Source organism: Cervus canadensis, chromosome 1 (genome assembly GCF_019320065.1).
Source record: "Cervus canadensis isolate Bull #8, Minnesota chromosome 1, ASM1932006v1, whole genome shotgun sequence".
Taxonomy (NCBI): Eukaryota; Metazoa; Chordata; class Mammalia; order Artiodactyla; family Cervidae; genus Cervus; species Cervus canadensis.
This window is the reverse complement of record NC_057386.1, coordinates 124574082-124589389: the sequence shown is the minus strand read 5'-3', so window position 1 is coordinate 124589389 and position 15308 is coordinate 124574082. Positions and strand designations below refer to the sequence as shown.

Here is a 15308-nt window from a genome sequence, read left to right as displayed (position 1 = left end):
GGACGCTCTTCTTAGAACCGCTCCGGATACAGTCAGTTGGCCTCCCACCCTAGGGCATCTTCCCTCCGGCGCCCCTCCGTCCCGACTGCCCCTCGCGGTTCTAACCACTCCGGGGTCCGGACTTACCTTTTCCGCTGAGGGTGGGGCAGATCGAGGTGGGTCAACAGGGGACCTGCACCTGGGCAGCACTAGAGCGGAGTGAGGATGTACAGAAAGCCCTGGGGATTGTGTGGGGAGAGGGGGTTCTGGAAGCCTGGTTTGTTGTTGTTCAGTCATTCAGTTGTGTCTGACTCTTTGCAATCCCATGGACTGCAGCACTCCAGGCTTCCCTGTCCTTCACCGTCTCTAGGAGCTTGCTCAAACTCATGTCCATTGAGTCGGTGATGCCATCTGACCATCTCATCTTCCATCGTCCCCTTCTCCTCCTGCCGTCTATCCCTCCTAGCATCAGGGTCTTTTCTAATGAGCCAGTTCTTCGCATCAGGTGGCCAAAGTATTAGAGCTTCAGCTTCAGCATCAGTCCTTCCAATGAATAGTCAGGGTTGATTTCCCTTAGGATTTCTTGATTTGATCTCCTTGCAGTCCAAGGGACTCTCAAGAGTCTTCTCCAACACCACAGTTCAAAAACCTGGCTAGTGCTCAAAAAAGTAAAAAGCAGGCCTTTCCCATGGGTCTCTTTCTTGTTCAATGATGGTTGTCCATAGAGGTGGGGCTCTGGACTGCTCAATACTTCTGGATGTTTTCCAGGCTGGGAGGGAGGGGTGTGTGGGTCATCTTGCCCAATGCAAGGAGGGTTACTCTTATCTGCCTCCGGGTACCCCCAGGTCGTTTCTTCAGTTCAGCTGTCATTTATATGTGAAGTAATAGGTTAAATGCTGGACAGTAATAAGGATAACACTCAACATTTATTTATTTATTTAGTCACTGTTTTAAAAATATTTATTGATTGTTTATTTATTACTGTATTTATTTGGCTGTGTCTGATCTTAGTTGCAGCACGCGTCCTTGCCGCACGCAGAATCTTTGGTTGCCGGCATGTGAACCCTTAGTTGCTGTATATGGGATTTTAGTTCCCCAACTAGGGATAGAACCCTGGCCCACTGCAGGGAAAGAGCAGAGCCCTAAACACTGGACCACAAGGGAAGTCCGTATATTTTTAAATCAAATTTATTTATTTTTGGCTACACTAGGTCTTTGTTGTTGTGCCCTGGCTTTCTCTAGTATCAATGCTGGGGCTTCTCATTGTGGTGGCTTCTCTTGTTGTGGAACACCAGCTCTAGAATACCTAGACTTCAGTAGTTATGGTTCAGGGGCTTAGTTGCTCCCAGGCCGGTGGGATCTTCCTGGACCAGGGACTGAACCCACGTCCCATGCAATTGGCAGGTGGGTTCTTAACTATTGGACCACCAGAGAAGTCCCTCTATATTTTTTATGATGTGTGTTTTAAGTGGGTAGAAGACTTTTGAAAGAAAAAAGATAATTGTATAAAAACCAACTTTGTTGGTCATTTAGTGTCTGAGTGTTTTTGTTTAATAATATCTTTACTGAGTTATAATTCACATACCATACGATTCACCTGTTTAAAGTGTACAATTCAATGGTTTGTTGTCTGTCCACAGAGTTTGTGCAATCATCACCGCAGTCAATTTTAGAACATTTTCATCACCCCTCATACCCCTCACCCCTCTCCATTAGCCATCCTTTTAGACTGACTGGCAGAGATTTAACTGATGCTGAATTTCCCACCACCTCACTTTCTCTACCTGTAATTATATATGTTAAAAAAAATTTTTTTTAAAATTTTTTATTAGAGTGTAGTTGAGTGGGGAAGATCCCCCTGGAGGAGAGCATGGCATCACTTGGACAGAGGATATTGGAGGGCTATGGTCCATTGGGTCACAAAGATTCAGACATGACACGTAGTTGATTAAAATGTTGTGTTAACTTCAGATGTATAGCAGAGTGATTCAGTTATACATATACTAGTATCTGTTCTTCTTCAAATTCTTTTCCCATTTAGGTTATTACAGAATATTGAGCAGAATTTCTTGTGCTACACAGTAGGTCCTTGTTGATTGTCTATTTTAAATATAGTAGTTCCACCTGTGATTATAAATGAAATTGGCCAATTAGGTAACACTTCCTACTTGCAGACACTTCTCAGAAGTCTTTCATGTGCATTAGCTCACTTAAATCATACAACACCACCATAGGCTGGCTACCATGTTATAGATGGAGAAACTGCTACTTTCATGTCTAGAGACTTGAGGGGCAGCTGGGGTTCAAACCCACAAAGTCTTAGCTTAGTGAGTGGAAGTCACTCAGTCATGTCTGACTCTTTGGAACCCCATGGGCTGTAGCCTGCCAGGCTCCTCTGTCCGTGGATTTCTCCAGGCCAGAAGATTGGAATGGGTAGCTGGTCTCTTCTCCAGGGGATCTTCCCAACCCAGGGATCAGGGATCAAACTCAGGTCTCCCTCATAGTAGGCGGATTCTTTACCATCTGAGCCACCAGGGAAGCTTAACTAGCATATATATATATAAAATTTATTTTTAATCTTTTTTAATCCATCCAGTCTCTAATGCATCGATGCATTTTTCAATGCATTAAGTCTTAGTTACAGAATGGGGGGTCTTCATTGCGTCATGCAGGATCATTCCTTGCGGCACACAGATTCTCTACTTGTCCGTGGGCTCAGTAGTTGCTGTGTGGGCTTTGTTGCTCCTCGGCATGTGGGATCTTATTTCCCCAACCAGGGATTGAACCTGCATCCCTTGCAATTGCAAGGTGGATTCTTAACCACTGGACTGCCAGGGAGTTCCCCAGCATAACCACTATATTGTACTGATGGGGCAGCTAGCTCCAGGCCTTTAATGCCCACTTGCCCCTGCCTGCAGGGCTGTGAGTCCCATCACCTACCTGCCCAGTGAATCTCCTTCCCCAGGGGGCTTTGCGGATGGGACCCTGAGCAAAGTGAGGGAGGAGAGGCAGGGGGAGGCTGGAGGCTGGCCAGAAAGTGGGGAGAGCTTGGGGGGGGGCAGCTGTTCTTTTCCCCTCCTCACTCTAAGGGCGGTTCTCTGCCAGATGGGCTTTCCAGAAAAGCTGAGCAGAGCCCACCTGTTCCAGGAGCCCTGGTAAGGAAGGAGCCGGCACTGTCCAGAGCTTGGCCAGAATTTCCAGCAAAGTTCAGGGATGCCCCCTGGTGGATTTGCACTCCTGACTCAAAACCAGAGCGCTTCTCCAAGGCTTCCTGGGATCTATGGGGCGAGGAGCCAGCCTCTGAAGGAGGGGATCATTTTTCAGCCTTAGCATGTGATCAGGATTCAGTATTGCAGGGGCCAGGGGCCGGGGTTGGGGGTTAAGAACCTTGGTGCCGGTGTTAGATGGAATTGGCTTCAAATCCCAGCTTTGCTGCTCAGTAACTGAGTGTTTGGGGGCAAGTTAGTTGCCGAGGGAAACAGATCGATTGAAGAGGGATTCCTTTAAAGACTGCAGAACGATTCAGTGAGGAACACTGATGGGATGACGTCATTGAGCAGATAAGGCGTAGGGGTGTAGGATGCTGAGGCATGTTTGGGATGCTGGGTTAGGAACAGGTTTTGTTTTGTGGGGCCTCCCAAGTAGGATCTGGAGCCCTCGCTGGCTGGAGCCACCAGCCTGTGGATTCTGCCCTCAGGTAGCCGGCGGCTGGTGGACGTGATGGACGTGAACACCCAGAAAGGCACGGAGATGAGCATGTCCCAGTTTGTGCGGTACTACGAGACGCCCGAGGCCCAGCGGGACAAGCTGTACAACGTCATCAGCCTTGAGTTCAGCCACACCAAACTGGAGCACCTGGTCAAGCGGCCCACCGTGGTAGGTCCCGGGCTGCGGTTCCCCTCCCCGGTCACCTTCCCCATCCTCTCCTAGCTCGAGGCCAGCCCATGGCGGGAGGGCAGGAGGGATTTGGGAGCAGGAGGAGGAGGAGGAAGGTTGAGGCAGTGATGGGGTCCGACTTAAGGGTACCTGGGGCCAGGAAGCGCTGATGGTGGCCTGGCTGGATTTCAGGTAGACCTGGTGGACTGGGTGGACAACATGTGGCCTCAGCACTTGAAGGAGAAGCAGACGGAAGCCACGAATGCCATTGCAGAGATGAAGTACCCGAAAGTGAAGAAGTAAGACTGGCTGGCTGGTGGCGGGGGCTGGGAGTGGGTGACTCTCCGCCTTGTAGGGGGTGAGGGCTGGAAATGAGCCTAGGCTGAGGCCACAGCTCTTTGGGGTGCTGCTGGGATGTGAGTGCTGGGGGTCCTGAGTGTGAGCAGGTTGGCTCTGCATTCTGCTCTGGGTCTGGATTCTTCATCCAGATGGTTCTTTGGCTTTCCTGCCAGCCCTGCCCAGGGGGATGTGATCTGAAGAGGAGGAGAAGTCATGGAAATCATCTCTCTGTGAATATGTGTGTGTGTGTGTGTGTGTGTGTGTGCGCGTGCTTGTCAAACATTCTTCTACTCCCTCTAAGTGACAGTGTGTCTGTCCTAGGAGTGGATTTTCTAGGGACCCACCATGGACACTTTGCTTTTGCTGAGGGCTGGATAGGGGTCTGGTATTATTTTGCTTTCTGTTGTTGAGACCAGGCACCTCTGATGGAGAAGAACCTTCTCTGAATAAAGCCAGGGGCCACTTCCTCACCAGACACTCCTTAGAGAGACAGTGTCCTCTAAGGGGGAAGTTGGTGCTGCGCTGGAAAGGTTGGCCACATCTAATTACGGGGACATCACTACAGGCAGCGTGACCAGCAAGTCCTGAGAGCAGTTATTGAACACGGGCAGCGGTGGCTGCGCGCACCTCCGTGTTCTAGGATTTGAGTGGCGGACCCTTGGGATGACGAAGTCACCTCGGGGCTCCTCTCTCTCTCTGTTTCCATCTCTAAAATGAGAATGAGATGCTCGCGGCCCGGGGAGTTGCTCTGTGCTTCCTAGAAGAGTTGGCTCTGGTGGCTCTGAATCCATTAGCATCTCTCTGCTGAGCCCTGCTGCCAGGAGTGCCCCCAGGAGCTTAAAGGCTATGAACTTCTCATTCACTCGGCCCTTCATTCAGTGCATATTGAATGCAAACTCTGTGCCAGGCTTTGTAAGGGAGGCCAGCACGCTGGTCCGTTTTGCTTTCAAGCTCTCTCTCTCTGTTTAATTACTTCTCAGGCACTTTTTCTCCTCTCAAAGCTGATGCTCCTTAATACCCCTTGGATCTGGGCTGCCTCAAAGGGAAAGACTGGGCTCAAGGTGGGGTTGGTAGGAGGGTTTTCAATTCTGTTCTGTTTCAATGCGATCGCAGCAAAATTCATGGAGACCCTGGGACAGGGAAGTAAAAGAGAAACAGGTCTAAAAGCCCGTACCTTCTGGCGAACAACTGGCCATTAACGTGAGGGCAAGGTGCAGCTCTCATTCTGTGTATGTGTGTTAGTTGTGTCCGACTCTTTGCGACTCCATGGACTGTAGCCTGCCAGGCTCTTTTGTCCATGGTATTATCCAGGCAGGAATACTGGAGTGGGTTGCCATTCCCTTCTGCAGGGGATCTTCCCGACCCAGGGATCGAACCCAGGTCTCCTGCATTGCAGGTGGTTTCTTTACCGTCTGAGCCACCAGGGAAGCCAGCTTTCATCCTAGGCAGAGAGAAACAGGTTCCCAGAAGGGAAATGGGGAGAAGCGAAATCCTTTTTGGCTGCTGGCCTCAGAAAATCCTCTCAGAGGTGATATTTGACATGGGCTTTAAAGGACAGAGGAGATGGGAGGGAAGTGAGGAGGGATGGAGGTAGGCAAGGGCCAAGAGCCTTGATGGAATCACAGAGGCGGAGCTTGAGGAACAAGAGAGGGACTCAGATTAGAGGCAGATCCTGGCTCTCTTTGATTGATCGATCGATTGATTCCACCTGTATATTGAACATCTATCTGATGGGTGCTGGGCACTGAGAATACAGCGGGGAGAAAACCATGTGAGCTCCCTGCCCTCATGGAGCTTATGGTCTATGCAGGAGACCTATTAATCCAACGATCAGAGAAACAAATGGAAGTTTGCAGTTGTGATGAGGCCACAAAGCAGAGACACCTGGTGCTATAGCACGTGTACTAGGGGATTCATCAGGTCAGGGAGGGCAGAGCAAGCCACCTGAGCTGCGGTCTGAAAGGAAGAGGAGTTATTTAAGTGAAGAGACCTTGGAAGAGCTTTTCTGACTGTGTACCGAGAGCCTGGGGCGGTGGGATAGGCTGGGAAGAGGGTGGAACTGAAGGACTTGCCAAAAAGGCCAGTGGGAGTGGAGCAGAGCGAGGGAGGGTCAGGCTGACAGGAGTCATAAGAGAGTCATAAAGCTGGTGTGCGTGCTAAGTCATTTCAGTTTTGTCCGACTCTGTGACCCCATGGACTGTAGCCCGCTAGGCTCCTCTATCCGTGGGATTCTCCAGGCAAGAATACTGGAGTGGATTGCCATGAGGGTCTGTATTTCTCCTAAGAGCAATCAGAATCCTCTTGAGTTACCAAAAAAAAAAAAAAAAATCATTTTTTGATTACTCGGCATGTGGCATTTTAGTTTCTCAATCAGGGATTGAACCCACACCCCCTGCACTGGAAGGGCAGAGTCTTAACCATTGGACCACCAGGGAAGTCCCCTGAAACCTCGGAGATTTTAAGCAGAGAGGGATGTGTTCATATTTGCATTCTGCAAATTCTGCAGCTGCAGTGTGGATTGAAGGAGATGTGGGGGCAGACTGATAGGAGCAGCCATTGCATCATCTACCTGAGGATGGGTAATGGGGCAGTGTTAGGGGAGAGCAGAGCACAAACGGAACATGTATTTAGGAAGGTGAGATAGACAGCCTTGGGTGACAGATTTCAATTGAGTAATGTCTACCTTGCCTGTCTGAGATATTCAGTGTATTCTTCACTTTATTGAAAGATTCCTTTAAATAGTAAGCTCTGTTAATATACTGAGAGTTCTATCTAATTGCCAAAAAAAGGGTCACCCACAATTTTCTAGAACCACATGTCTTGGACATATTGGTTGGATCATGTGGCAAGTAAATTTACAAACCCTGTCAGTGGCCTAGAACTTGTTACAGGATTTGAAGCTCGTTAGGACGGAAATTGTTGCCTTGGAAGTAGTACATTTGTTCAGCTGAAACGAATGCTGATTTCAGTTAATAAACAAGGTAAAAATCCCATGATGATGAAGTCCTCTGGGATCATAGAATTGTTCTTTGGAATTTAATTAAAACGACACTTTGTAGAAATCAGAGTTTTCATGCTGGAGGTGCCTGGAGAGTGGAAACAGCTGAAGGGTCACCTGAACCGAGGGTTTGCAGCGGGGCGAGAGGAGGGTTACAAACCCATGATTGCTCCCTCCCTGGTTCCAGGATTTATGCCCTTTGATCATGGTGAGGAGGTAAAGAATTTTAATGTATTTTTGTTCAGGAATTTCAGGCAAGGAAGGGGTGGAGACAGTTGTCAAGGGGGTAGTTGCAACGTTGTGGGAGACAGAATATGTGTAAAGGGTACACTAGTATGGGAATTCTCTGGAGGTCTAGTGTTTGGGACATTGGTGCTTTCACTACTGTGGCTCCCACTGGATCCCTAGTTGGGGAACTAAGATCCCACAAGCCATGGGGTGCGGCCAAAAAAGAAACAAAACCAGCTTAAGCCTGGGCCTCAATTCTTCACTATGTGGGCTTCTCTGTAAGGCTGCTTGAGTGTCCTCAAGACATGGCAGCTTCCTACCCTCCATCAGGAGTGGTTTGAGAGAGAACAGGAGGAAGCTGCAGTGCCTTTTATAACCTAATTTTGGAAGTCACATACTTTTTCGGTCACGCTAAGTCCCTTCATTCGTTTCTGACTCTTTGCGACCCTATGGACTATATAGCCTGCCAGTCTCCTCTGTCTGTGGAATCTTCCAGGCAAGAATACTGGAGTGGATAGCCATTTCCTCCTCCAGAGTATCTTCCCAACCCAGGAATTGAACCCGCGTCTCCTATGTCTCCTGCATTGGCAGGCGGATTCTTTACCACCAGTGCCATGTGGGAAGCCTGACATACTGTTCACTTCTGCCATATTCTAGTTAGTTAAAAGCAAGTCACTAAATCCAGCCCACACTCAAGGGAGGGGAATTTGGCTCTGCCTCTGGAAGGGGTGGGGGAGCACTCAGAGACTTTTTGGAAGTGTTTTACAGCTTCTACAGTAATCTCCTAGGTCTGTGACATGGGCACACGTTTTTCACTTAGGACTGTAGGATATTTTAACACATTTCAGAAAGAAATGGGCAAGTTGTTTCCCTTCTCACCTGCTCACACTCCAGGCTGGCAGAAAAGAGGTTTGCTGGTGTATTGGAGATATACTGTGGACCAAAAGAGCTCAGAAGCCCAGCCTAAACGGGATCGCACAGAAAGCATACACTTGGCTCCCCCCAAGTTGAAAATTGACCACATATTTTCTCCATGTACTTTCTGGAAGTGGCAGGAAGAACAGGGGAATAATACGGGGGTACAAAGGTGAAAGAGGATGAAGGCAGGCACTGGGAAGACCAAGTTTGGGGGTGCCTCTGCTACTCTCTGTAGCTATGGCAAGTGTTTCATCTCCTTTTTAAAAAAAAAAAATAAATTATCTTTTTGGCTGTCCAGGGTCTGAGCTGTGGCAGGCAGGATTTTTTTTAAATTGTGGCATGCAAACTCATAGTTGTGGCATGCAGAATCTAGTTCCTTGACCGGGAATTGAACCTGGGCCCCCTGCATTCAGAGCATGGAGTCTCAGCCACTGGACCACCAGGGAAGTCCGGATCTTTTCTTCTGTCTACAAAGCGGGGATCTCTCATCTCTGCCCTGCCTCCCTGCCATGCTAAAGGGAAGATGGAGCCTACAGTGGATGTGAAATGTAGTTGGGATAAAATGTTTTTGTCCATGTGGCCTCATGTATAGACACACAGAGGCTGCAGCTGCCATTGGAGTCCTGGCATCCACTGCTTTCTAATCTACCCTCCCTCACATTTGCATAGGGCATCTCTACAACACATATTTACCTTCTCACTCTCATCAGTCATGTTTGCTGGCATCGTAAATGATTTTCCCTGTGTAATATATCACACAGAGAAATTGACATGGAGAGGCTGCTGATGTCACACATGGGCCATGCCCTGGTCCCAGGCCTCTGGATTCCTGGGTTTTTCCTAGTACCTCGAAAAGAAGAGCAAAGAAAATTGTCCTTTCCTGTGGTGCCATGTATGGACCCAGGTGCTGTGTTTTATACTTAGCACACAAATCTCAAAAATATAGGAAGCAGGTTACTTTCATTGTTGTTCAGTCGCTAAGTCGTATGGGACTATTTGCAACCCTGTGAACTGCAGCACACCCGATTTTGCTCAAACTCATGTCCATTGAATTGGTGATGCCATCCAACCATCTCATCCTCTGTTGCCCCTTCTCCTGCCCTCAATCTTTCCCAGCACAGGGTCTTTTCCAATGAGTCGGCTCTTCGCATCAGGTGGCCAAAGTATTGGAGCTTCAGCATCAGTCCTTCCAGTGAATATTCAGGGTTGATTTCCTTTAGGATTGACTGGTTTGATCTCCTTGCAGTCCACGGGACTCTCAAGAGTCTTCTCCAATACCACAATTCAAAAACATCAATTCTTCGGCCCTCAGCCTTCTTTATGGTCCAGCTGTCACATCCATAAACAGATAAATGGAAGCTGAAATTCACAGTCGTTCAATGCAGTATGGATGTAGCTAGCAGCTGAGCATAAGTCAGTAGGAGCTGGTGTGGCTTCTGGATAACCGGAGAGGCAACGTTAAAAAAAAAAAAAGCCTTTTTTAAAAAAAAACAGTGCTGGCCAAACCAAGTCAGTTCAGGGCCTGGTTTGATCTGTGAGGGCCATGAGTTAGAGGGCCCTGGGTAGTTTAACAAATATGATGCTGAGTTCCAGAGGCGGGGAAAGATTTGGTCCAGTTCACATAGCTGATTAGAATAATTATAGGGCTGTTGCTGGGTGCTGCATTTACACGAATGAATCTGGTGTGGTCCCTCCTCTCAAGTGGCTGAGGCATTTGTGACTTGTAAAAGTAATATGGGGAAGTTCCCTGGTGGCCTAGTGGTTAGGATTGGGCGCTTTCCCTGCGAAGACCTCGGTTCAATCTCTGGTCGGGGAACCGTCCTGTATGCTGGTGATGTGGCCAAAATACAAAATTTAAAAAAAAAAAGGTAATATGTCTCTCACGTGGACAGCTTAATCCTGTTGTCAGGGCCTTCTCTCTTGGTGCTCAGATTCAAGGTCAGGGATAATCATTGTCATGACTATCTTTTCTTTTAAATAAGCAAAGTATTCATAAGGTAAAAAATTCAACCTTTTCTAGGGCGTTTACAGTTTAACTTCACAGCAGGCCATCAGGGAGGTACCAATGCGTGAGCCATCCTGTAAATGACACCAGAAAGCTGCACCCTGGGCCAAGGTATTGACGACCTTGAAATGGCTCAGTGTTCACTTCCCTAAAATGGGGATTATTGGGTTGTTTTGAGGGTAAAATGTTATCATACCTGTAAACAGCTATTATTATGAGCACCTGATAATTGGAACCTATTCATTAAGAATAGGTAGCCTGGGGAATGGGATTTGGCTAAAGAAAGGAGTAGTTTGATTTCTGTCCCTGCAGCCAGCATACCACCATCTCCTGCCCTTCTTATAGTTTGGGAGGAGGGGGGGAAGGGTGGGATGAAAAGTGGGCTGTTGTCCTGATGAGCCTGCCTGGGATGGAGGGGACTTCTGATTTGAGCTGGACTGACTCTTTAGGGCTTCTCTGGTGGCCCAGTGATTTAAAAAAAAAAAAAAAAATCCATCTGCCAATTCAGGAGACTCCATTCTGGTATTCTTGCCTGGGAAATCCCATGGACAGAGGAACCTGGCGGTCTACAGCCCACGGGGTCAAAAAAAAGATTTAGTGACTAAACAACAGTTCCTTCAGTTAGTGTCTGAGGTTTGGCTTAACCTGCAGACTCTGCTGTTTGTGAGTCTTGGGATTTACCAGGGAGACGTGGGGAGAATGGCTGAGAAACTCTGAGACAGGCTGTTTGGATAAGTACCTCACTTCAAGGGTAGTGATCAGGGTGAGGCACTACCTCTGAGCCTCTCTGCTTTCTCACCTGTAAAATGGGTACAATCCTAGGAATGACCTTACAGGGTTGTTGGGAAGATTGGATTAATCATCAAAATGTCTATCTCAGTGAATTTCCACAGGATTTCTGATGTGGGTTTACAGAGCTACTAAGGGGGCAGATAAGGGAAAGGGCTGCAAGAGCATCTTAGATTGCAAATGAACTTAAGGTCACCTCCCTGCCCTCAGGACAAGGATCCTGCTGAGAGAGGGGAAGTGGTTGTCCAAGGTCATACTGGCAGTGTGTTTTAAGGCCAGAGCAGCCTCCCTGGTCCCTGGGCTGCCACACCCGGGATCTGACAAGCCCTCCACCTGCTGGCACTGGCCCTTCCTATAGCTTTGCCCCATGGATGCATTTCAGGAAGCTAGTTTTGCTGGGTCGTCGCCTTCAACAGCAGGATAGCATCCACACTCCCTGAGAACGTGTGTGCGGGAGTCCCCGGGCGCCTGCCAGTAGAACAGAGGTGGGGAGAGCTATCCTGGTGCCCCCACCCAGCCCGGGTGAGGGGGCGGCCGTGGGCGGCGGCGGCGTCCCCTGGCGCTGGTCTGGCGCGCTTCCTTGTCACCGCCGCGGCCTCCCTCCGCCTCCCTGGCGGCCGCTGTGCCGCGCGGGTGTTCAGTTTCAGCGCGGGGATGAGTGCAGGCTGCGCCCAGCTCCCTGAGAAAGGAAGGAAGCCAGCAAGCGAGGGCTTCGCGGTCCTCTACCGGGGCCTGGCTGCGCCGTGGAGGGTGCTCGGCTCTGGCTGCCGGGGCCGGGCGAGCGTCCAGCTTCCACCGCCCAAGGGGACACCCGGGAGCCGCACCGCCGAGGGTAACCGCGGGCGGGGCTGGGCGGGCGTCCCTGCGCAGCGCCCCGCGGGCCCCGGGCTGCCCGGGAGCCCCCACTCCTAAGGGGCGCGCCGGGGCGGGGTGTGGGTCGCCTCCCGCCCGCGGGCTGAACGGCCGGCGTCGCGGAGCGGCTCTTTGTGTCTCCCGGGGCTGCGTGTAAGTGTGTAGTGTGTGTGCACGGGTGCGCGCGCTCATCGCCTCCAGCCCCATCACCCGGTGCCAGCTTTCCAGGCACCCCCCCCTCCGCCGCGCGCCAGACCTTTGCCCGAGGGGACGCCCCCTGGGCTGCCGGGGGAGTTTCACCAAGTTGGAGGGAAAAGGGCGGGGTGGGGTTGCCCCGCCTCCCCAGACCCCAGGCAGCGCCCCAAAGTTAGTGCTGCAGGTGCAGCGCCCCCACCTTCCAGGCTCCTCCCCAACCAGCCTGAGCTTTGGGAGGTGGGAACCCCCCAAAGGCTTAGCTTGGGGGCGCCTGATATTCAGCCGCCAACTTGGACTGTGTCCTGCACAGAAAACCACCCGCGCCGGTGGGGCGGGGGTGGGGGGGCGCGGCTTTCCGGGCAGGGGGCGGCCGCGGCCCAGGCGGAACCAAGGCTGGCTGGCCGGCCGCCGCGAGAGCTTAGCGGCCGTGGCACCGAGCCGGGATGCCCATGTGACTGCGGTGTGCTTTGGAAGAGGAAGCTGTTAGAGGTCAGTGCAAAGGCGTCACGCCAGAGAGAGCCAGAAACCGGAGTGAGGGGGGAGACGTGGGATGAGCACGGCGGGCGAAGGCTGCAGGCACCAGGACCGAAGCGGTCCTCTCCCGGCTCCCTGGGCTGCCCTAAAGCGTGCAATTGCCCGGCAGGAGGGACGGGTCGGTCCGGCCGCCTGGAAATAAGGGACCTGGGAGGAGGGACCTCTCCTGGAGAGGCGGGTCTGGAAGTGGCTCCCCGGAGCTCTGAGGGGCCTCAGAGGATGCTGGAGGGTGACTGGGAGGGCAGAGCAGACACCAGCTCAACTTGGAGAACTTTCCCCTGCACGCAGCAGCCGCAGCTCCAAGGGATTCCCTTTCCACCCTAGCTGGGGAGGTTGGGGCTGGGGCTGGAGATGGGCAGGTTGAGGTGGGTGACTTGTTTGACCAAGCAGGCTTGGATCTGGAGCCCAGGAGCCAAAACTGCTCTCTTTTCTGCTTTGGGCACCGGGGAGAGTGTCCAGCTGCAGGCCAAAGGAAGCATCTCGCCTTGCTGCATCCCACGAACACTTAAATTGTTTTTCCTAGACTCTTCTGCCAGGGGCCTGGAGGAGGTGGAAATCAAGGTTAGATTAAAAAAAGAAAAGAAAATCGAGAGGAAGAGATGGTTTTAGGAAAATGAGGACTAATATTTTGAAGTGGTGGTTAGAGAGAAGAGGCCGGTGTGGCCCATGGGGGTGGGGGTGGGGTGGGGGCTTCAGCACCCCCTGCCCCTTGAGTTCCTTGGAGAGAAGAGAAACACCCAGGCCTTCGCGTGGGGACCCGGCAGGGTGGGCTCGGAGGAGGCAGTGGGGTGTGGAGCCGGAGCTGGAGCTGGGACTTTAACAGCCTCAGCGCCAGCACCGCCAGCACCGCAGCCCGCTCCTGTCTTCGTGACTGGGCTGCGTCCTGCGCTGTCAACTACACCCCTCCGATGGGGTTGCTAGGCAGCGGGGCTCTGATGTGCGGGAAGGCCTTCTGATTTGTCAGCCTCCTGCAGACACATGGTTGAGGCTCCTTCCAGCCTATCCGGAGGAGGGACGCGGGGCACGCCGCCTGCATACTGCCGACAGCCCCAGTCCACCTGAATGTGAGGTGCAAAAGGCAACCAGAGGGAGGGGCCAGCTGGCACCCTCCAGCTTCCTAACCAGCTCTGCCCCACGCCCCCCTCCTCCCCTCCACCCCATTATCTCCTCTTCAGCTGCAGGTTCCTCCCTGCCCGTCCCCGCCCCATTCCTCCCCTTTTCCCCAAAACCGTGGAAAAGCAAAGTGCAGCGGGGAAAAGAGGTCAGTGGGGTAAGCATGTGTGTGCGGGCCTCTGGAGGTGCCAGGGTGTGTGAGCATGAGCCCTGGGGGACTGCCCCCAGCAGTGGCTCTTGTGGGCAGGGGTAGGTGGGAGGGAGGGGGCCCTGGCACCGCCATCTGCCAGGCCCAGACCTGGAAGCCTGTCCGTCCCCCTCCTGAGCTCTGCCTACCCCTAGGAGGGCAGCAAGTGGAGGGAGGAGGGAGGAGAGAGGAGACCACCGAGTAAGGAAGGATGGGTTGTCTGGCAGTTGCTGGAGCTCAGAAAGCAGCGTTGCTGGCAGCTTTCTTCTCCCAAACGCACTCCCTCTGTCCCAGCCTCTAAGGGCCAAGCTCTCCCTCCCTCCTTCCCTCCCTCTTTGCCTCTCCACCATCTCACCCCTAGGGTCTTTACCACTTGACTTTTTTTTAGCAGCTTTTTTTGAGATGTACTTCACACACCATTCATCCATTTAAAGTGTACAATTCAGTGTTTCTTAGCATGTTTATGGAGTCGTGCAACCACCATCAATTTTGGAACATTTTTGTCACCCCACAACAAAACCCAGTACCCATTAGCTGTCACTCCCCATTTCCTCCCCCAACCTCCTTCAGCCTCTGGCTACCACTGTCCTGCTCTCTGTCTCTAGATTTGCCTACTCTGGACATTTTCATACATGGAATCGAACACTGTGGTCTTTTACGGCTGATACCCTTGTACTTTCAGCTGCATTGCTTACTTTGCAATCAATTGCAGTTTCTCTTGCCATTTAACATTTTCAGGGCTGTGTTCCAGTAAGAGCGTTTCATCCTTCAGGTCAGGGGTCTATGCTTTTCTCTAAGTGCCATTCCTAGCTCTGGGCCGGACCATTGCTTGGCTCTCAGTCAATGATTGTTGAATGAAGGAGGAGATGAATGGGGACTAGTAATTGGCAAGCAATGCAGGTGGTTTACAACTGAATTCCAGGGGGCCCAGCTGCTGCACAGGGGCCTGGCAGCTTGGGAGAACAGCAGGTACAGGGGCTGGAAGGAGTAGAAAGGAAGCCTCTTGCTTGGGTAGGAGGTGTGGGGGTGGGGCAAGAGTAGAAACTGTCGGCAAGGAAGAGACGAAGTGGCCTGTGGGTTGCCAGTTCTTTCTCTGGCGGGAACCTGAGAACAAAGATGCCTCCCCCAGCCTTGGGGGCAGGTAGCCAATGCTCGAGATTCATCACGGGTGATCACAGGGGCTTCCCCCGTGGGGAACTCCAATTAGGTTTGGGTTTTTAAAAAAAAGAAAATTCCCCAGCGTCAGCGTTTATCAAAGGGCAGCAGGTCAAGCATCTCTGAAACTCTTTGCTTAC

The 15308-nt window shown here is 51.6% G+C and overlaps 1 protein-coding gene across 10 annotated transcripts in view; it reads left to right on the top strand.

Moving 5' to 3' along the window:
• The window catches only part of KDM2B (lysine demethylase 2B), a 115113-nt gene that overhangs the window by 21053 nt on the left and 78752 nt on the right, over positions 1 to 15308 (top strand). For 9 of the 10 annotated variants that reach the window (XM_043441253.1, XM_043441237.1, XM_043441227.1 and 6 more), the window contains exons 5-6: positions 3677 to 3855; positions 4048 to 4154. In XM_043441253.1, the coding sequence (XP_043297188.1) occupies positions 3677 to 3855; positions 4048 to 4154 (286 nt within the window). Of the gene's footprint in view, positions 1 to 3676; positions 3856 to 4047; positions 4155 to 11773; positions 11965 to 15308 lie in introns of those variants that run through there. The other variant, XM_043441257.1, reaches the window with a different exon arrangement.